The sequence below is a fragment of the Suncus etruscus genome, chromosome 6, assembly GCF_024139225.1.
Source record: "Suncus etruscus isolate mSunEtr1 chromosome 6, mSunEtr1.pri.cur, whole genome shotgun sequence".
NCBI lineage: Eukaryota > Metazoa > Chordata > Mammalia > Eulipotyphla > Soricidae > Suncus > Suncus etruscus.
In genome coordinates, this window is record NC_064853.1 from 99438177 (window position 1) to 99461187 (window position 23011).

At 42.7% G+C, this 23011-nt stretch overlaps 1 protein-coding gene across 1 annotated transcript; it reads right to left on the reverse strand.

Annotated features, from left to right (window-relative positions):
- Positions 1 to 386: 386 nt before the first annotated feature.
- Positions 387 to 1156, reverse strand: SOX14 (SRY-box transcription factor 14). Its single transcript, XM_049776001.1, has one exon. The coding sequence runs from the start codon at positions 1154 to 1156 to the stop codon at positions 434 to 436; it is 723 nt and encodes a 240-aa protein (XP_049631958.1). The 3' UTR covers positions 387 to 433.
- Between the last annotated feature and the right edge of the window lie 21855 nt (positions 1157 to 23011).

Genomic DNA, 23011 nt, shown 5'->3' on the forward strand with positions numbered 1-23011 from the left:
CAACTCTTTTCTTCAGAGTGCCAGGGGAAAAAATAAAAAAGAGCATACTCTAAATATAATGCCAGGATGGGCTTTCCGGAGTCCAAAACCCACCAGAGGAGTTAAAAGGAGAACATAAATAAAGCAAACGCCTACTTTTCTCTCTCTCTTTTTTTTGTCCAAAGGGGGATACAGTCGAGATTTGTCTGGGGGACAGTTGGGGTAGGGGCAGCTGTAGCGCTGTCATAGGTTTTCAAGTTCCTGGCACCTGTCTGCGCCCCGGTCCGGGAGGACGCCCCTCCCGGGCCCCTGCTGGAGAGAGGCTGAGTCTGGGGTGGGGGAGAGGGTGGTGGCAGGTCTGACCCCCGGCGTCCGCAGGCGGGGCGAGGCGCACAGGGCCCGGTGCAGACCTCGCGTCCCGGTCGCCCTTCAGGTCCGGCTGGCCGGGCGGGGGTTACATGGCCGTGGCGTGGGCTGACGAATAAGGGTCTATGCCAGTCTTGGTCATGCCGGGGAAGAGGATGTAAGCGACGGGGGGCTGCAGGGTGGAGGCCGACCAGGCGGTACAGTTACAGGGCACCACGTAGCCCGGGTTGGTGGGGGACGGGTGCGTGTGCGTGTGCTGGCTGGGGCAGCTGAGGCTGCCGAAGGCGCCGTTCTGGTAGCCCAGGGTGGACGCGTAGGGCAGCGCGCTGGTGGCCAAGGTGTGGGGCACTTCGCCCATCTTCTGGATGGCGCTCGAGCTAAACTGCGCGGGGTCCAGCAGGGAGTAGGGCGCCGAGGCGGGCGGCAGGAAGGCCCGGGCTTTTTCGGGCGCACTCAGGAGGCTGTCGGAGGCCCCCACGGGCAGGCCGGCCGCCTTGAGCGGGTCCGCGTCGCCCAGGTAGGGCAGGGGGAAGACATACCTGTCCTTCTTGAGCAGGTTCTTGGGCTTCCGCCGCGGCCGGTACTTGTAGTCGGGGTGCTCCTTCATGTGCTGGGCGCGGAGCCTCTTGGCCTCGTCGATGTAAGGCCGCTTCTCCGCCTCGGACAGCAGCTTCCACTCGGCACCCAGACGTTTGCTGATCTCGGAGTTGTGCATCTTGGGGTTCTCCTGGGCCATCTTGCGCCGCTGGCCTCGGGACCACACCATGAAGGCATTCATGGGGCGCTTGATGTGGTCGGAAGGTTTGGACATGGTCCCGGAGGCTGCGCGGGGCGGGGCAGCGGGGCCGGGGCTCTGCAGAGAAGCCGGGCGCGGCGGGTGACCTGCCCGAGCCTGTCCCCTAGCGCGTCGGAGAGAAGCGCACCCCGCAAAGTTCAGCTGATCATGCCAGGCAGGCCCGGGGTGAGCTGGGGAGAGAGAAGGGGCGCGAAGGGGCGGCCGGCCGGCCGGTCGGGGGGCTGCGGGCTCCGGAGAGCGGGGGGCCAAGCCCGAAGTCCGGGCTGAGTGACCAGGTGGTCAGGACGCTCCTCCTCCGTCCCTCTCGGAGACCTCCGCCGGCCCAGGTTCTCTCCGGGCGCCGTCGACGGCCTGGGCTCCCGCCCCTCGCGCGGTGTCCCCGGAGCGGCCTCGCAGGGCCCCGCACCTGGCTGGGAATGCGCGAGGCTGCGGGACGCGAGCCCGAGCGGCGAAGTTCAAAGGCGAGGTGGGCCCGGACGGCACGCACGCTGACACAAGCGCGGGGCGGCGACTCCCCAACCTGGCTCCAATCAGCGGCAGAGGGGGAGGTGGAGGGGGCGCACCTGCCCGCGCCCGCGGACCGGAGGGAGGGAGGGAGAGGAGGGGAGGGGAGGGAGCGCGCCTGGCGGGGCGAGGAGAGTGCGGGTGGCCGGCCCGGGCTGGGGACCGGGTTCTGCTGGCTTCCGGCACTGCCCACCAAATGCCACGGACGGCTCGTGGGTTAAGGTGCCGACGAGCCCCGGGGCTTCGAGTACAGAGCCCGGGAGGGTTCCACCCGCGCGCGAGAGAGAAGGAGAGGAAGACAGAGAGACAGAGAGAGAGAGAGAGAGAGAGAGAGAGAGAGAGAGAGAGAGAGAGAGAGAGAGAGAGAGAGAGAGAGAGAGAGAGAGAGACAGACAGACAGACAGACAGACAGACAGACAGAAATAGAGAGAGACAGAGAGACTGAGAGAGGGAGAGCGAGAGAGCCGAGAGCTCGGGTGAGAAATAGGACGGCCTTGCTCCTAAATGCAAGGAGGGACCGCCCTTACCCCAGGTCCGAGATCCCAGGACGAGCCCCTAGATCTCCCCCAACTCAGTTTCGAGACGAATAAACTTTCCGCGCCGCACCCACGTTGGTCCCCAGGGTGCGGCGCCGGGCCGAGTCGCGGGAGGTGAAATGATGCGGGAAAGCCGCGCGCCCAGCAGGGCGCAGATCTCCAGCCTTTCGGAAGAGTACCCGGCCCGCTTTACTTTGGTGGAGGGGCGAGGGTGGGGTTTATAAGGTAAACTCCTAATTTTGCAGCCCGACTTTACCTCTAGGTCTGCAAACCGGAGTGTGAGGCGGGGTGGGGGTGGAGGGCAATGTCCCGTTACTTAACCCCTTCAGCCCCTGCCCGAGAGGCGAGTGTTCCCGGTACGGCATCCCGGGGTGAGTGTCCCCAGGGCGCCTTTTTCCACCCAGTGCGAAGGCGAGACTCGTTTCTGGTGTCATTCTAGTGTTCTTCGGGTGAAGAGGACGGAACCACCCGCAGAGGCAACCTTCGAGCCTGTTTCCGTTGAATAATTGCCTGCCCGGCGTGAAGTGCCCTTGGGGGGAATATTTATTAAATGGAAACCGTTGTCCCAGCCCCGGCAGGACCTGAGCGCGTTCCAGGCTTATTGGCTTTTTGCACTCGCCTCTCTCGGGAAAACCCAACGGAAACGTGCACGGGCCTGGTGGGGTTCGGTAGGGAAGGCGGGCGCGGGGGTAAGGGGCGACTCTTGAAAACCCAGGAGTGAAGTTTGAGACCAAGGAAGATCTTGTCCCTTCGTCCGATTAGACATTCTGAGATGCACTCCAGAGCGTGAAGCCCGTTTTACAGACTGGGAAACTGAGGCAGAGAATGATCTGCTGAACGTGATTCCAGCGGGAAGTAGGGGCGCCCGGTGTATAGAATTTGAAGCCCTCTAAGTTTAATTCCTCCTCACATCGGAGCCAGTATAATGCTATTGTTGAGAATCTAGTGGATAGCATGCTAGCGCGGGATTAAACTTCGGTTTGTCTGAGTCTATACCTTTAGTCAACTTGGCTTGATATCACTGCCGTTGTTTTTATTTGTTTGTTTGTTTGTTTGTTTGCTATTTTTTGAGGTGTGTGTGAGGGGGGTAATACCCGGCGGTTACACCGATTCTGCTCCCAAGAATCACGCCTGGCCGGCCTGGGAAGTCATCCAGATGCCAAAGATCGAACCAAAGTCGGCTGAGTAAGACACCTCCTCTCCCCCCGCTTTGAACTCTCGCTCGCCCCCTCGAAGCAGGTTTTTCTTTCGTAGCTCAGCACCGGCCACCTGTCCTTGGCCCCAGCTTTCTCGGCCAGATATTTAATTGCTCAGGACCTGCCAGAGTGGAAAGCCAGGCAGACCAGGGAGCGTCTCGCTGCAGGTGGAAGAAACGGGCGGAAACGCTCCTTCCTGCGTGCACGCGCCAGGCTCCCTCGGAGCACTCCCGGGACTTCCAAACTGCGCACAGAAGTTGGGGTGAACGTCTCCTCATGAAAGAGATCGATCACAGTGGCATTTCAGGCCCCTTTTCCGTCCCAAGAGTCCAGAGTGCTTTGGGCTTGAGAGGAGACGAGTGACAGGCGAGGCGAAAAACTCCAAGTTCCCGCAGCGCGTCCTCCTCTCTCTGCTCCCCAACTCTTCTCGCTCAGAGTTCGAAATCCAAGCGTACTGGCGGCAACAACGGTGGGGCTGTAGTTGGTGGACAGGGGCCACCTGACCTTTCTTTTAGGGCTCGCCCAGATCGCCTTAGGGCGGCTTTTCCTGGAGAGGCGGCAGCGCCAGGTACACTCCTTAGACTGCCAAATGTAGGCGAAGTTTTAAGAGTCCTTAGATCTGGGTGGTGCTGGAGTTTCCTGGGACCCCAGGTCCGGCCTTTCCTTTAGCGTTTGCTTTAGCTTTGAGCTGCCTCTCCACGCTTGGCCTTCCTCGGAAGCAGACGTTCTGGGGAGATATCAACAGTTTTGATCTTCACTGGAAGAGACCAAAACTCTGGAAGGAAAAAGGTGCTCTAAATGCCTCTCTTCCTCACCCCAGGCCACCAGGTCATTCACCCTGGTGTGTGGCTAGACGGACCGCCTGGTCCTGGTCCTGAAGGGTCAGCACGCGCCCTGCCCTGGAAGTGCCTCTTTACACCGAGCCATATATTTTTTTGGGGGGTGTCACACCCGGCAGTGCTCAGGGGTTACTCCTGGCTCTATGCTCAGAAATCGCTCCTGGGATGCCGGGATTCGAACCACCGTCCTTCTGCATGAAAGGCAAAGCCCTACCTCCATGCTATCTCTCCGGCCCCACCGAGCCATATATTGAGGCATGCAGAATGACTGCCTAGTATAAGCACTGGAACAGGAGTTCCTCTGCCTGCAAACACATCCAGATTCTGTGCAAGAGAAAAGGGCTCAGTGGTCATGCCCTTAGCCTTGTTTCCATACCAGCAAAATCCTGAATGCAGCTTCTTTTCTTCAGCCTCAACTCCCCCCTCTCTCTCTTTTTTTTTTTTTTTTTTTGGTTTTTGGGCCACACCCGGAAGTGCTCAGGGGTTACTCCTGGCTGTCTGCTCAGAAATAGCTCCTGGCAGGCACGGGGGACCATATGGGACACCGGGATTCGAACCAACCACCTTTGGTCTGGATCGGCAGCTTGCAAGGCAAACGCCGCTGTGCTATCTCTCCGGGCCCTCCCCCCTCTATTTTTATACCAACTCCTTTTCCTACCTTTCATGGTGTCACCTCCTCCAAAAAAACCTTTTTTGCTTTTGAAGCCTGGCTAAGACTTCATTCTGACACCTCTCTATACCCTCTCTACATCATGACCTCACTTGCAGAGCACCTGCATAGTGGGCATAGACTATTTCTCTGGGTGGCTGGTGTTTAGACAATTCGGGGCAAAAAATAATACACTCAATCAAAATTTCTTTTTTTCAGAGCTTAAGTTCTCCTATAGCCCCCTTTTCACCTTGTAGCTGAGGAGACAGGACTCCAAAAGCAGCCCTGCAGAAAGCACTAGACTTGAATCCTCTACCTACCAGGAAATTCCTCATTCCACATTCCTCAGGGAATGTGATCTCTACTCTCCTGGAGCCCTAATCTCTTTACCAGGACTGAGTGAGCATCAAATACTGAGGACAACATGACAGTGACCTTGAGGATCAAGAGAGGATGGTTTAAGGGGACCTTATCAAGTGGCTTGTACCCAGAGGAATTTGGAAGGAAACTGGAAGGATGGACTGCATTGGGACTAGCCAAATACTAGGTGCTAGTCTAATTATCCCTTAGGGATTCCTTGACAGGGAGTGAAATCCCTGTCTTGGTTTCAGCTAGTCTGCATAGCTCCCACTTTCACTCCTGAGTGAAGAAGGAATTGGTCACAGACATACCCCTGTATTATCCCTGGAAGCAGTAATCTGGTTTATCTCTGAGTGTCACTATCCCAGGAGCCAACATGGCTTTTGACCATTGATCTTGAGAATAGTGCAATTTGTTAAATCATAAATCCTTCATTTTTCTTGTTACCAAAATTATTCAGCATGTTCAACAGTTTTTTCTAGCTCAAAATTTTTGTTTGTTTTTGTTTTTGTTTTTGGGCCACCCCCGGCGGTGCTCAGGGGTTACTCTGGCTGTCTGCTCAGAAATAGCTCCTGGCAGGCACGGGGGACCATATGGGACACCAGGATTCGAACCAACCACCTTTGGTCCTGGATTGGCTGCTTGCAAGGCAAATGTCGCTGTGCTATCCCTCCGGGCCCTAAAATTTTGAGACCTCATATATCTCAATTTCTCATCAGAAAACCAAAAGCACACGGGACTCTGAGTCTATTAAGAAACTTCCTACTAATAGTATTAGGATATTTCTTTCAGAACATCTAACTCACACAAAAGCCTCTGGAAATGTAAAACTTGAATCCATCATGGCATTGGAAGACTTGGACTCATGAAGAAACAATAAAACACTTAACAAAACTTGGTCCCAGGAATGTCCTGGAGTGCTTGTCACAGAGTAGAATGGCCCACACTCGGTAAGCAGAGTGTACTCAGATAGGCTCAGAGATAATCTCAACCCCTTGTGCCCAGATCAGGAAATAAAGGACAGTTCTAGTTTGTTGGTTTTTTTTTTTTTTATTTTGGAATAGATAAATGTTTGAGACAGAAATCCTGCCAGTTACCAACTCTATAGCAAGTTAATAGAGGATTATATAATATCAACACACATACCTTCCAAAGAACCTAATAGACAGGAGCAGGAGAAAGGCTATAAAATGTATTCATTCATTCTCCAGCTATTTACTAAGTAACTATTGGTGCCATACACTGTGATGGGTTCTGAGACCCTATAAGTTCTTTGGTTTTTATAGTCAACCCATATAGGGGATAAGTGCCAAGAAACAAACTTCAGGGATAATTTTATTCCACCACCCCTGGCAGGGTACTTAACATGTGTCCTTGTTTCCTTGTCTGAAATGAGTGCAATGGATACTGCAATAAGGTCTACTTGAGCTACTATGGGGAAAGTCTTTCCAAAAGCATGTAGGAATGGCTCAACAAATGGCCAGATTATTTACATATCTATACACATATGTATGTTTGTATGTATATATATGGTTTGGGGGCACACCTAGCAGTGTTCAGAAGTAACTCCTGGATCTGCACTCAGGAATTACTCCTACTCTGGGAACAATACAGTTTGCTGGATATTGAACCTGGGTTAGCAGCGTGCAAGGTAAACACCCTACCCACTATATTACTGCTCCGATTCCTAGATTACATTATTTTATCATTAAGAAGTGAATTTCTGATCTGGCTAAGGGGAGAAAAGTAAATTAGAGTGAGATAGGGACTGAGGAAGGAGGATATTCTAATTTAATTAAGTGGCCTAGTAACAGCATTATGAAGGAAGGATAGATAATGTGGAGAAACAAAAAACTAGCTAAGGTGGCCAAAGGGTTTAAGAAACACTGAACCCTAGCCATCCACTGGGGAGAAGTTAAGAAAAGGGCTAGATCATATCTGTGAAATTCAGTTTCTGCTGGACCTTGTAAAAACCATAGGAATCTGGGTATTTTGGGAAGTCATTGGCATGAGACAGAGAATGCTTTAATGAATAATACACACAAACACTGGTTATCATATACTCTGCTTATGACAGTCTCACTTTAGGAACTATATATTATAAAATGATTTTTCATTGGCCTTTAAGTCAACTGTTTTGACCATAATTTGCTGAATATGGCCATTTTGGTGATTCAGTTTAAACTCTTCTTTCTTTTCAGAAAGCCAAGGAAAAAAGCAAGGGGAGGCCTCAGCTGTTCATCCTTAACTCTAAAAAAATGTCTGTAAAACATTCATTCAGTGGGTAGCAGTGGCTGCTGGGTCTCTGAGAGATTTCTCTTGCTTCTGTCCAAAGACAGTTTTGCTTCTTTAGAGGGTGCCACAGAACTCTGAGTTGGCCCTTTCTAGAAATATCAGAATCCCACTATAAACAGTCTAAGCATTATTGTACAGGTTTTTTTTGTATCCGAGTGAATGTGGTTTCTTAGGATTTAAAATTTTTTCAGCTATGAAAAGAACTGGAAAGACACAATTTGTTTCTAAAAATAAAAAGAATGTCAACATAGTATGCCTACTCCTTAGGTTTTATTGTGTTCAGCTGTTTCATGGACCTTGGGGCTCCCCCCACCTTTTTTCTCATGCATGCAAGAATCCTTGGTCAGCTTTTATCATAAACAATGCTTTTGAAAAGGCTCTGTTTGCCTAACAATCAGTCAAGCTATTAGAACATACATTCTCCTGCCAGTTTTATCACAACTTATATACTGCAGAGGTTGAAATAAATTTTGGCCACAAGCTCTAATCAAGGATCAAAAGAACACTTTTTTTTTAAGCCCCTGTCTCTGTCCCTAACTAACTGGTAGGAAAATTTAGGACCTATTGCAACTGAAAAGGGGCTCTTTTAATGTGTGTATGTTCACATGACTTGTTCCTTACAAGCTCCACTTTTATGTGTTCTGAAGAGGAAAGATTCCTAAAATTTTATTTTATAAGAAAGTCTTTTGAAATATTTGTTGAATGAGCTGGAGGTTAGATATAGTGAAACAACAATAACAACAACAACATCATCAACAACAACTGAAGCTCAAGACCTTGGACATTTTATTACTGAATGATGTTGGCCAAATTATTTTGGCCTTAACTTTCTCATTAGGAAAATGGTAAAAGCCCATTGGTTGCTTGTCATACATATTACATAACCTTTGCTGTATGTATTACATATTATACTCCTCCCTTATGCTGATTGGATTAAACCAACAGTGATTTATTATCTTGTATAATAAATCTCCAGATAATCTGGAGATCAGGAATGTAGAAGCAAGGTGATGATGACATAAGATCTCATAGGCCAAACAATCAAGATATGTCTGTGGCCATGGTCTGCAGGTGGATTTTGCCTGCTTCCAGGCTCACTCTTGGGGTTGGTAACAGGAATTTCTGCATTGTGATCTCTCCCTGAAGACTGCAGGCACATAGCAGATTGAGTGCCTGACAGAGTTTCAGCCAATGGAGTACTACCCCAACGTGCTACTTCCAAGAGAAGGCACTTTAAGGAGTGCTGTGGAACTTCCTACCACAGATTTCACAGAGTTAACTGAAAGGGCATACTCTGTATGCAGTGAAACATCCTGATCAGGATCTTTGTTCAGTATTTAGCATAAATGGTTCTTGGTAGAGTAGTGGTAGTGCAGTGTCTCACAGGGGGCCCTTCCCCAGCCCTTGTCTTTTGTTCACCCTCTTTTTTCTGCCTTTGTACACTTGACCTTGCTGGGCTGGCTCTCCTCCTTCCTGGCCTCCACAGTTTAATAATATCCTGCCTTTCACCCTTCCCATCCCTGAAATGACATTCTTTTCTCTTCTGCAAGTTTCCAGAGCTAAGTGATTCACTAACTGGAAGTTGCCATTGAAGGATTTGAGTTGGATTTTGGCAAGGGAATATTCAGACTCTGGCCAGTATGACTGATAGGAAAATGATGGGCAGTGTTGCTATTACTGAGTGGTTCCTCCTCGAGTAACCCCTGAACTGACATCACCTTATTCTCTGTTAGCTGGCCCAGATCTTCATGTCTATAGTTAAAAAGAATGTGCATTGTAAACCACAGAACCTCAATGTTTGTTTGTTTGTTTTAGGGCTATACCTGGTGATGCTCAGGAGTTACTCCCTGCTCTGTGCTCATAAATCATGCCTGGCAGTGCTTGGAGGACTATAGTGGATGCTAGAGATAGAATCCGAGTCAGCCACATGCAAGGCAAATGCCCTATCTGCTGTGCTATCACTCCAGCCCTTCCCTTTATTTAAAAAAATATTATCCTTCAGAGAATATAAAACACTGGTATTGGAGGGAGGTAAAAGAGTCACTGAAGTTACTTTGCCAACTTGCCAGTTTGAATTATTCAGATAAGTCTCATCACCTGATGAACTTTCACATGCCCCAAATTCAGCCTGAAAGCAAGACCAGTTGTCAAAACTAATAGTACTGATCAGGGCACAGGGATTCACCAGATACAGTCATTAAGAAAGTAAATGTGAAAAATCTCTTAGTTAAAATCCAATTAGCATCCAAACAATGAAGTCTATCGATTTAGAAAATGCTGGAGAGTTTGACCATGTTTTGTTATTAAATTTTGCTTTACTTTATTTTACTGAAATTCCATAAAATTAAGAGGTTAAAAATGTCAGGTTGCATGGAAAATATCCTGTCCTCAGAAACACCTACTTTTGCAGAAATAGCCTCTTTCTAGAGAATAATTTTCTATTCTTTCAGAATGTCCTCACATCTCTGTTTGCAAATGAGCTGCTCTCTTGGGATCCCTGCTCTTGGAAGAGCTGACATCTCAGATGATCAGGTTTGTGACAAATGGGGAAGTTTAGCTATGTCCCCAAATTGCCTTAGTCAAAGCCTTCTTAGCCACGTGGTAATCAAACAGGACCTGATGGAGTTAGGAAAGGAGTGACCTGTCTTTCCTGTACAATATGTATGGTTTTTAGTTGAACCAATGAGGTAGGACATAAATTCAGAGAGTAACTTGAGACTACACAATTACAACAAACAGCAGCCAATACTCATGAATTCCACTTCATACATTCCACATTCCAGGTACTATGGAAAAACTTTTCATATGCTTTATTTTAGTTAATACTCAATAAACCTAAGTGGAAAACATGTCATTATCTAAAATTTCAAGATAAAGACATGGGCTCCAAAGATGTTAGACAAAAAAAAATCATCTGTAGTGAGTGACAAAACTCAGTTTTTTGACTCAGGAACGTTCAACTTGCTGTCCTATTTTATGATAGCATGATACAGTGTGAACTGGGTCCAAGCCTGCATATAATAAAAGGCAATGAAGGATCCTTGAGGGCTATATATTTTGAGGGGTTTGGAGAGCCATACCTCACTGTGCTCAGGGATCACTTCCAGTTTATGTTCAGGGAAACTGGCACAGTGCTGGGGCAATTGAACTGAGATTGGCTATATGCATAGCACAGCCTTAAATACTGTTTAGGGGTTGAATCCTAAAGCTTCTGAATGCTAAATCTATAGCTGATTCTAAAACCATGTGGCCATGACCTTTCCTTTAGGAATGAAGGGAAAGGTTCAGATAGGTGGAGAGAGTTAAAGCAAGTGGTTTAGATGAAGTGAAGGGTGTCTAGGATGTGGGTATAAAGGTGGGATGAGCAGTGTAGGTGAGATGGAAGGTGGGAAAATCTCAACAACATTGGATTCTGGAATAAGTGTTGACAATATGTCAGATGGACAACCAAAATGGACATTTCAAACATGAGCAGTGTTTAAAAGAAAGACTTTATGAAGTTCAGTATGAGAATTTTCTATAGATGAGAATGTTCTATAGATGAATGAAGATGGAAAGTATTGGAAGTAATTCTGTGTTGATTTATTTAATTCAACAATTCTGTACATATTTAATATATTTATTTATGAACAAGCATTTTAATGTCCTGGAAACTGGGATGTTTTTATTTCCCCAAATTCTTATTTTTATCATAAGGCAGAATAGTCTGCTGATGAAGACTTATTTTAGTCTGTTATTATGGTTTTAGCCAAATATATCTGCTAAAAATATTTTTAAGTTTGTACTTACTATGCCAGAGTTAGTTAATTCCCTTATCAACCTATATTCAAAAGATAAATTCAGTAGAATAATTTTAGCAATGAATAGTCTTCAGTATAAATTATGGGAGTACATTTATAGTCCTTGGATTATAATATAGAAGACAATCTCAAATTTTGTATTTGATATTACTTATTATACAGAAAGTTTATTAGTCTCTAAATTAGACACAATCTTATATATTGGAATGTTGTGGTAGAGGTAAATTATGAACATGTATGTAATGGGGCCAGGATTAGTACATATTTCTATTCTAATTCTACTCTAATGGATTGCCTGCTAAAAAACCTGTTAAAAGACATCTAAACATAGCATACATTTGTTGGGTATGTGAAGATAGAATTAAGCTGTGTAACTAGGTCATATATATATATATACATATTTATATATATTATTACTGGTTGATGGCTGAGAACTCATGAGGAAGTATAGTTCTCAAAATTTTTTATTACTTTATCACGAAAAGAAAAACTTAGACCTTGATTATTTGTTCAGTGTCCATTGGTGGCTTGACTAACACATAGATAAATAAATAAAACTAATAAATAACTGATAAATAGACTCCACCTTCTTTTTTAAAGTTTATTCATTTATTTATTAATTGATTGGTTTTTGGGCCACGCCAAGTAATGCTCAGAGGTTACTCCTGGCTCTGTGCTCAGAAATTGCTCCTAGCAACCTCAAGGGACCATTTGGGATGCCAGAAATTGAACCAGGTCCTTCCCGGGTTGGACACATGCAAGGCAAATGCCTTACCGCTGTACTATCTTTCTGGATCCTGACTTCATCTTCTTGGCAGTGATTTATTTGAAAGTATGTATGTAGTCCAGTCTTTAGTTGGTAGCTTTCTGGGAAAAGTTTCCTTTGAACTTTAGAGAAATAATCCCAGTTTTCTTGTTTGGGGATGATACTGATGTCACCATTTTACCTTTGGAAGTTGAATGGCTTCATTAGATCCTATGAAAACTGGTCAAAGGCATATCTATCAGTGAGATGAGAATTTTGTAGAGTTACTGAATAATCAGTTTGGAACTCAACATCAAAATGTTTTTTTAAGAGGCATGCTTGACATATAACATTATTAGATTTAGGTATATAACATGATATACTATTTGTGTAGGTTTTAAAATTTTACCCACAGTAAATCTAGTTAATATTCTCCACAATACATATTCTATTTTTTGGTGATGAGAATTTCTAAGATCTACTGTCTTAGCAATATTCAAATATGTTGTATAAAATTATTAATTTACATTTTTCTTTTGTTTTTTGGGCCATGCCTGGTGTCACTCAGGGGTTACTCCTAGCTCTGTGGTCAGAAATAGCTACCGGCAGGCTTGGGGGAAACATATGAGATGCTGGGGATAAAACCCAAAACCAGGTTTGTCCTGGTTTGGTCAGGCTTACGACCTAACACTGGTCCCAATATAATTCATTTTAGCTACCATACTATGATTTTACTTATTTTATAACTAAATTTCTATATTTTGACTCTTTTCAACCATTTCATGTACATTTCACTTAATACAACGCCTTTCAGTTCTATTTGTATTGTTGTGAATAGTAAAATTCAGGATCCTAGCTGTTGTAAATAATGCTATATTGACTATAAGATTTCAGGTATCTTTCTCAGAAATTTAAATGTGGAAATACATGATAGATCTCTTATTAGTGATTTTGAGGAATTTCCATGAACAGTGCACATTCCTTTTCTCCACATCTTCTCCAATAGAAAAGTCATCTTAAAAGATGTGAAATCTTTTTTGTTTGTTTGTTTGTGCCGCCCCCAGCAGTATTCAGGGCTTACTCCTGGCTCTGCACTCACAATCATTCCTGGCAGGCTCTGGGGAGCATATGAGATGCTGGGATCAAATCCCAATTGACAACATTCAAGGCAAACACCCTACACACTGTGATATCCCTCCAGCCCTGTTGTTTTTTTAATTTTTATTTTTCTGATGATTAGTAATGTTGAACACTTTTTATTATATATTCTTGGTCAGCTACCTGCCTTCTTGGAAAAGGGTTATTTTTTTTTTGGGGGGGGGGTTTGGGCCACACCCGGTAACGCTCAGGGGTTACTCCTGGCTATGTGCTCAGAAGTTGCTCCTGGCTTGGGGGACCATATGGGACACCGGGGGATCGAACCACGGTCCGTCCAAGGCTAGCGCAGGCAAGGCAGGCACCTTACCTTTAGCGCCACCGCCCGGCCCCGGAAAAGGGTTATTTTTATATCTATTTTTATTTAATAATTTTGGTTTGGTTTGGGACCATATCACATGGTCGTTCAGTATTTTGGTAGCACTGGAAGAACCATGTAGTGCCAGAGATAGAATATGGGTTTCCTACTTGTAAAACATAAATCCACCATGAGCCTATGTCTCTGACCCCTAGAATTTCTTTTGCAATTAAGATACATGAACTTTAAAAAAATTTTTTTTAATTTTTTAAATTAACTCTGAATCAGATATTTAATTTGCAATTATTTTATCTCAGTTTGTGGGTTACCTTTTCATTGTCTTGATGATTTTCTTTACTATACACACACTTCTTTTTTTGTTGTTTTGTTTTTGAGTCATACCTGGTGAAGTTTAAATGTTACTCCTGGTTCAAGTTAGTCCTGGAAGTGTTTGGGGATCATATGGTATGCCAGAGATTGAACCAAAATTGAGCATGTTCAGTAGAAGCATTCTACCTGCTGTATCAGCTCTCCCACCACTCAGACACTTTTTATTTTGGTGGAGTCCAATTTTTTTTCTAGTGGTCTTTGCTTTTGGAAAGAGAGCCCCCAAGCCATCAAGACCTGTATTAAGGAGTTTACTGTTTATGTCTTCTTTTAAGAGTTCTATATCTTATATTTCTATCTTTAATCCATGTTGAGTTAATTTATTGTATACGGTTATAGATTCCAGTTCAGTTTCATTCTTTTGTATTAAACTTCTCATATGTGAGAGAAATCATTTCCTTTATTGAAATCATTATTTAATCCTTTCTGGTTAAATTAAGTGTTAGTATCAAAGCCTCCCATTTTAATCCTGTCAGATTTTGTCTAGAATTAAATTTAGCTGAATTTATACAACCATAGCTAAGTGTTTATGTGTAGAAGCTGACGCTTTTTGGTATGCACAACTGAATCTCCTTTTTTATAGATTTTCTGCTCAGTGAAACTCTATTTTCACATACTTTTATGTAGTAAAATTGTGATTATTTTTACTGACCAGTTTATGTGGCTTGGCATCTGCTTGCTGTATAAATAACACCCACTTTTGCAATCCAGGAGGAATAGAAATGAGCTGTGTTTCACCTAATCTTTGAATAGTAGATACTGTGGTACCATCTAACAGTTAAGAAACATAATACAGAGGGAACTAGGGTATCTAAAGATTCCTCTATCATATCTACTATTTGTCATTTTTTGTGCCTGTCCTAAATTTTAGGATAGTGCTTACTTGATCAGTTTTTTTGCTGCTGCCTGTGACTGCCTAGCTATATCTCTCAACCTGGTGCCTTAACTGCCCTCCTTCTAATGGGCACTAAAGAACCACCAGAAGTTGCTAATTTCACCTATGCAATGTCTCTTTTCATCTTTCTATGTCTAAACTTGTCTTTCTTCCTTTGTTCCTTCCTTTCTTCCTTTGTTCCTTCCTTCCTTCCTTCCTTTTTCTTTCTTTCTTTCTTTCTTTCTTTCTTTCTTTCTTTCTTTCTTTCTTTCTTTCTTTCTTTCTTTCTTTCTTTCTTTCTTTCTTTCTTTCTTTCTTTCTTTCTTTCTTTCTTTCTTTCTTTCTTTCTTTCTTTCTTTCTTTCTTTCTTCCTTTGTTCCTTCCTTCCTTTCTTTCTTCCTTTGTTCCTTCCTTCCTTTCTTTCTTTCTTCCTTCCTTCCTTCCTTCCTTCCTTCCTTCCTTCCTTCCTTTCTTTCTTTCTTTCTTTCTTTCTTCTTTCTTTCTTTCTTTCTTCTTACTTTCTTTCTTTCTTTTTTCTTTCTTTCTTACTTTCTTTCTTTCTTTCTTTCTTTCTTTCTCTTTCTTTCTTCTTTCTTTCTTTCTTTCTTCTTTCTTTCTTTCTTTCTTTCTTTCTTTCTTTCTTTCTTTCTTTCTTCTTTCTTTCTTTCTTTCTTTCTTTCTTTCTTTCTTTCTTTCTTTCTTCTTTCTTTCTTCTTTCTTTCTTTCTTTCTTTCTTTCTTTCTTTCTTCTTTCTTTCTTTCTTTCTCTTCTTTCTCTCTTTCTCTCTCTTTCTTTCTTCTTTCTTTCTTTCTTTCTTTCTTTCTTTCTTTCTTTCTTTCTTTCTTTCTTTCTTTCTTTCTTTCTTTATTTTTTTTTTTTTTTTTTTTTTTTTTTTTTTTTTTTTTTTTTTTTTTTTTTGGTTTTTGGGCCACACCCGTTTGACGCTCAGGGGTTACTCCTGGCTATGTGCTCAGAAATCGCCCCTGGCTTGGGGGGACCATATGGGACGCCGGGGGATCGAACCGCGGTCCATTCCTTGGCTAGCGCTTGTAAGGCAGACACCTTAGCTCTAGCGCCACCTTCCCGGCCCCTCTTTCTTTCTTTCTTTTCTTTCTTTCTTTCTTTTTCTTTCTTTCTTCTTCTTTCTTTCTTTCTTTCTTTCTTTCTTTCTTTCTTTCTTTCTTTCTTTCTTTCTTTCTTTCTTTCTCTCTCTCTCTCTCTCTCTCTCTTTCTTTCTTTCTTTCTTTCTTTCTTTCTTTTTTTTCCTTCCTTCCTTCCTTCCTTTCTTCCTTTCTTTTTTCTTTCTTTCTTTCTTTTCTTTTTTACTTTCTTCTTGGTCTTGGTATTATTTCATTTTTTTTCAAAACTACTTTACTACTGTACCTTTCTTTGGTCTTCATCCTGTCCCAAAATCTGGGATTTTTAAAACAAGTCTTTAGCAAAGGCATAAACCCTTCTGCCTATGGAAGAGGACTCAGTTTCTTGTTTTGTGATCATCAACAATGCAACTATTGTTACCTTGGTATATGCTCCCAGAGTCCTTCTTCCCTCTACAATCTTTTTCTTAGTTTTACATTCTTTTTTTAGAAATTTTTTTTATTTTGGGGTCATACCCAGCAGTGCTCAGGGGTTATTCCTGGCTCTGCTCTCAGAAATCACTTCTGGCAGGCTCATGGGACCATATGGGCTGCCAGGATTCGAACCACTATCCAATCCTGGGTTGGCTGCATGCAAGGCAAATCCCTGGCCCCTAACTGGTGAAAGGGACTATTCTGTTTATGTATGACTGAAACCCAACTACAAACATACTTGTAATTATGGTGCTTAAATATATATATATATTAAAAATAATAATTTTGCATTCTAAGAGGACTAAAATCTATACTGGGATAAGAGGGAACTATGTGCTTTTGGTTCCATGCCTTTTCTGGACCTCCACTCCAAATATCCTGCAATCTTTCCTCTGTACTTTGTTTTTTTTTTTGGGGGGGGGGACCCACACCCAGCTCTGCTCTCAGAAATCGCTCCTGACTAGGGGATGCCAGGGATCGAACCTGAGTTCATCCCGGGTTGGCAGTGTACAAGGCAAAGGCCCTACCACTATGCTATCACTCCAGCCCCTTCCCTCTGTAGTGGAATTGCCAAAAAATAAATCTCTGAATCTCAAAGGCAGCCAGGCCTCCTAATTGCAAGCAGGTCTTTTCTCAACCCTGCTTTCTATAGTCAAAGCAACTGGTTTGCTGTTCATCTTCCATATTTTTCTCTCTGAAACTGTTTGGCTTTATCTCTTTGACTCCCCCCTCCAACCTTTTTTTTTTTAATAATTCCTTCTGGGAAAGTCCAGTCATATATTGAAAATCTATTTGCTGAGTTTTGAACACTTTCAGCTAAGAATAGTTTGATCAGCCCCTCTCCAGAACCCTTCAGATCTATCTAGAAATTCAATAGATGTCTTCAGAATAAACTCAGACCTATCTTCTGTTCTGACCACTTTTTCAAGATTCTGTACTGCTTCTCTACTTACAGGTCACTTCACATTCATGTGCTATCTGTCCATCCCTTCTGATTATTTTTGTCAGAAGAAATTATTTTTTCTCTCAACCCGTTTCCTCATTCTTTCTTTTTGTTTTAGCCTGTTGTAATGTCTTCACTGAGGTGAGATTATTGGGATTCTCAAATATTTCTCTTTTCATAATTTTTCATATGCTGCCAACTACCACATTTTGTCTCATCTTTTTTCCCCATGCTTAGCCATTCACCCTGCCATTTCTGTTTCCAGCTTTAACTGTTGTCACTTCATGATTGAATTGACCAGCGTTTTTCTCTTTGTATCCCACCCATCTACACAATTACCATATTTCTGTTTAAAACAGAATTTAACACTCCACATATAATGCTGTACTAAGATGCCTTTCATAACATGAAGGAGATATTTGCTTTTCTCTGGGCTCATAGGAAAGAATCTGATTGATTTTCTCATTTGACTTTTGTTCAAGGTGAGCCTTTCCCTTTTGGTCATCCACTGTTACAAAGTATGGGAACTATTAGCTGGTGAGTTGTACATAGTTGGTAGGCTGACTGGGATGTAAAGAACCTCTGCTCAGGTTAGAGTAAGATTTGGTTTTATGCCAATTCCCAGGATGACAGGATTTGAAGTTTCTTACAATTCCATTTCTAAGAACAAAAATGATGTTCTTTGCTTTGAAACACATGGTCTCTGAATTTTCTCCACAAATAAGGGACTCCTATAATGCTGTAAATTAATGGAGAAGGTCAAAGTCCCTCAGAACATCTTGAGAGAGGAGAGAGGGAAATGAGCAGACACATATTGATAATACCACAGGAAGTCACCTTACTATTTTTGTTGGATTCCTTTTGTCATTTGATAATCATAAAATTATGCTTTGATTTCCTAAACTATCAAGCTAAGGCAGCAATGCCTTCCTCACAAGTCAACATGAGTAGCAGAATTGAAATACCACCTAAATAACAGAACTTCCTGGAACAAATTAGAAGGAGAAAAAAGTGGTATTCTTTCTCCTCTTTCCTCTCATTCTTTTCTCCTTATTTCACTTATCAAAGAATCCCCCACTATCAATCTGAAGTTACACACATTGCATCCTTTTCATTTCACTTTCAAACTTGTGTTAAAGAAGTTAGGAATTGCAAACATGTTTTGTAATTCATGTGGGTGAAAATGTATTGCCCAAAATTTTTTTTTGTATGGAAGAGGACAGGGGAAGCTAGTTGGCCCTTTATCCTTTCTCTCACACATACATTTTTTTAAATTTATATATATATATTTTTTTGATCAAAGTGGATTACAAATCTTTCACAGTAATATTTTAGGTACATAGTGATATTGAATCAGGGGCATTCCCACCACTAATATTGTCCTCCCTCCACCCCTGTTCCCAGCATACACCCTATATTCCCCTCTTTTACCCCCCAGGCTGCTAGTATAGGTGGTCTATTCTGTGTCTGTTGTAAATTGGGTATCAATTCTGTTGTTATTGGCTTTGGACTTGGTGCTTAATTTTGATCCCTTTTTAAATTTCTACTTAATGTTCATATGACTGTTTGGTCTCGTTACCCTCCATTATTTTTCCCTTCATTAGTGCAGTGAAACAAGATGGTTCAAATTGTGTGGTTTTGTTTGAAGGAAAAAGAAAAAATAGTAATAAAATAAAATGAGGCAAAAATCAAACCAGCAAAAAAAAAAAATGAGAGGAGTCCTTCTTGAGGCTATATCATTCAGTTTAAGAGCAAGAAGGGAGGGGCCGATAAGATAGCATGGAGGTAAGTGTTTGCCTTGCATGCAGAAGGTTGGTGGTTCGAATCCCGGCATCCCATATGGTCCCCTGAGCCTGCCAGGAGCAATTTCTGAGCATAGAGACAGGAGTAACCCCTGAGTACTGCTGGGTGTGACCCAAAAACCAAAAAAAAAAATTTAGCAGGAAGGGAGAAGGAAGAAAAACATAACAACAATACAAAAAGATAGCTAAATAAAATAAAAGATAAAAAAATCAAACAAGAAACTCAAAAGGCACCAGGGCAATATAGGCAGCAGCCATACAATAACCAGGGTCCTGAAATAAAAACAAAGCAAATCACAAAAGAAAAAAAACAGCAATAAACAAAACTAATTTTTTTTTGATTTGTGCTTCTTTTTTTTTTCTTGCATAGGCACAGTAAATATTGGAGAAATTAGAAGGGGAATTCCCTTGACCTAAGAGATACAGGGTTTCTCCGCCCCTGAAGTATATTGCCATGGGAATATTTACAGGCTCTGTACATGCTCTTTTACTCTCCCCTAGGTCCTTCTGTGGTGTCTGGAAACTTTCTGTTTTGTCGTGGGTGATTAAATCATGCCTCTGTAGCTAGAGATCTTGATATTTGCACAGATCAAAGGATGGAGCCTAGGATGAAGTCTTTCTTTATGGTTCTCGGAATTGTGATCCATCACTGTTGTTTTAATCAGTTTTCTGTAATTGGTGATCCTAAGATGAAGCCTAGGATCAAATCTTTCATTATGCTTCCCAATGATCTGCTTGGCTGCAGTTATTTCAGTCAGACCTCCGGAATTAGATATCTTGATTGTTGTACATGTCATAGGCCAGGGCCTAGACTAGAGTCCTTTTTATTGGTCCCAGGATAAGTTCTGCCTAGTCATGGTTATCAGAGTCAATCTTCTGTAGATATTGAACTTGGCTTTTGTACAAATCAAAGGATGGCATGTCTTCTTTCATCTTATTGTTAGTAGATGAGGTAAGACTATCTGTCTTAGACCAAGTCTTTGCCATTTCATCATTGCCAGGATGTCATCTCAAAGCTGGCATAGGCTGGTGTCAAAGCAGTATTAGGAATGTCTCAGAGAGAGATTGATTCCTGGAGCTGTGGTGGAGAGCTATATTGGTTCTATGTCTGAGATCTCGGGTTCAAGGTTGGACGGTTGCTGTCCAATCACCTGGAGTCTAAGTTGGGTCCACATGACATATGTTCAAGGTGGGAGGTGCCCCTGTATTGTAAAGTGTATGAGTTCTTATCCCTAGTAGATAAGAGCTTGTTTCTATACATACAATTTCCCCTTCTTTAGTATGCCTTTGCAAGAAGACATTGTGTTATATTATATTGCTTGTACATTTGGGAGTGAGAGTGTCAGGCTCCATCCCCTCTAGGACCTGGTTTTGACCTCAGCTATTATCCCAGGCAAGACTTTTTATTGTAGGTTTTTGTATCAAGCAGAACCAATAGCAGTGGAGTTAAGGGAGAAAAGAAAACAAAAACAAGACCCCAAAATATATAAAAAAAAGTCTATCTCTCTATCTATCTATCTATCTATCTATCTATCTATCTATCTATCTATCTAATTATCTGTATATATACACACTCAAGTATATATAAAGAAAAAAATAGGAAAAGTAAGTTTAAAAAATTAAGGGAATAAGGTGATGTCAGAGACTACTTTACATTTGGGGATAAACAGATTAAAATGTAGTATTATATATGTCTTTAACTTATCAGGGAAATTGCCAGGGCATACTTAAGCTTTTAGCGGGGCTCAGCCCACCAGATGTATCCTCAGATTTTCCTGGTAGGTAGAACAAATTTAACCCCCATGTGGTTCCTCAAAAGGCCCTCTGTGGATGCCTTTTTTCCCCTGTGTGGATGGTTGAGGAATTTCCAAAGAGATACCTGGCATTACATTTTCAGCCAGTATTTGACTATCTCTCCTTTGTATATATCAGGCTAAATAATGGCCTCTATCAAATAATTTGGCTCAGACATTCCAGCACCAAAGTTTATTTAAGAACCCCCTTTTCTGGATATAGCCAGCCCTAAAAGCAAAGACAATTTTTCTCTCTTTTTCAAATATGTCCTTTGCAGCTGCAGTTTCTGTTAATCAAGGGTGTACCCAGAATGCAGATCTTGACTATTGACCCTCCTTTAGAAATAGGGAAGCTCATTCTTGGGGATTTGGCTCCTCCCTTCACTTACCTCTAAAACAATAGAGTCCAGCCTAGGAACATCTAGTTTCTAGATATTTCCTACTTCCTCCTAATCCTAATTTTACGTTTGAAGTAAGCTTGCAAAGAGTTACCTTGAGTTGTGATCTTCTCGTTTGTAACCTAGAATTTTTACAGTCACACCTATAGCTTGGATATTGTTATTGTTGTACTAGGCTTTGTGATTACAATCATTCTTTACCTTTGGCTAATCTTACCCCTATAAATTACCCTGCTCAAAAAATCAAACTTGTCACACGCTCGTCAGACATGGGCCCCCATACTTTGTATGTGGTAATCATTTCTGCAATTATTATTCCGTTTGGGCGCTCATGCTCTCACCTTCTTCTCATGAAGTACTATGACCCATGAGAATTGCTGAGACACCACACATCTGCAGCAGGAAATATATGCCTCCCCATTGTCTTTTGAGATTTTCATATGGGGGGGGGTGAAGTCCAGGGAACATTTTCATCACATACCCTGGTCTTCTTGAGATTGGGAAAAGATTTGCAGCAGAAAAGTCTGGGGTAGAGTTCTTATGCTGGGGATCCTTCTGGAGCTGAGTCCAGTGTCAAACAACAGTCCACATTTGGGAGGGGTGAGAAGGAGAGCCACACAGCATGAGTCAGCAGGGGTGTTGGTTGTAGTTTCTTGCCAAGGACAAGGTGTGGGTCTGAGTGGGTGTCCCTTTGCTTGGGTGTTGGGTGATGACATATTGGGGTAGGAGGTCAGTCTTGATACTTAATGGGTTAAGAACTGAGGGTAAAGAGCTTTAATAAGGTGGGATATCGGATTGGGGTTGGAGGGTGAAGGGATAGTAGGATTTCTGTAGGGGGTGAGGGGATAGTATATGGGGGGAAGCTATATACACTATAGGCATGGGTTATTTACAATTTAGGTTTGGCTCTTATGGAGGAGTCCTCTTTCTATGTACTCACACCCACATAAAAACATACAATACATACATAGTTAGCTTAGGTATAGCTTAAGAAAAAGAGGAGGAGAGAGCAAAAAATAAGAGGAGAACAGAAAAATAGGTAAATATAGTAAAAATAAGGTAAAAAAAAGTAATAAATCAACTAAGAGAAATTGGGCCATTGTGTTGAAGTTGGGAGGTTTTCTCAATTTCTAGGGATTCTGTCAATGATAGGGTTGGGCCTTCGTGAATAAGGGTTTCAGGATTAGGTAATGACTGGATCCATTTACGGTACTCATAAGTTTCACATCTCGAGTACTAAACAATGTAATAATGAGACCTATCTATGTAGGTCAGGGGTCTCAAACTCACAGCCCACAGGCTGTTTGTGGCCCTTCGTACAACATTTTGTGGCCTGCTGCCAGCCTTCAAATATCGCAGTATTCACGATTATTCGCTTACCGAATAGTTGCAATAAAAATCGCATTAGTAAGAAAAATCGCATTAAACATTCAAATACCCCGAGCAGTTTCATTCGGGGTATGCAAATGTTTAATGCGATTTTTTGCACTTTTTTTCTTACTAATGCAATTTTTATTGCGAATATTCGGTAAATGAATAATCGCAAATACTTTGTGCCTAGCGCAGACATCATTTCCTCTGCTCCTGCCCACTGTCCCTTGCATTATCAGAGGCCTAAGGGAGAGAAGGGAGAGTAGTGTATTACAGAATTAGATTTTGTCATACTTTCATCATGACTTCATCAAAGCCTGCAGTGAAAAGAAAGATTGATGACAAGCACAGACA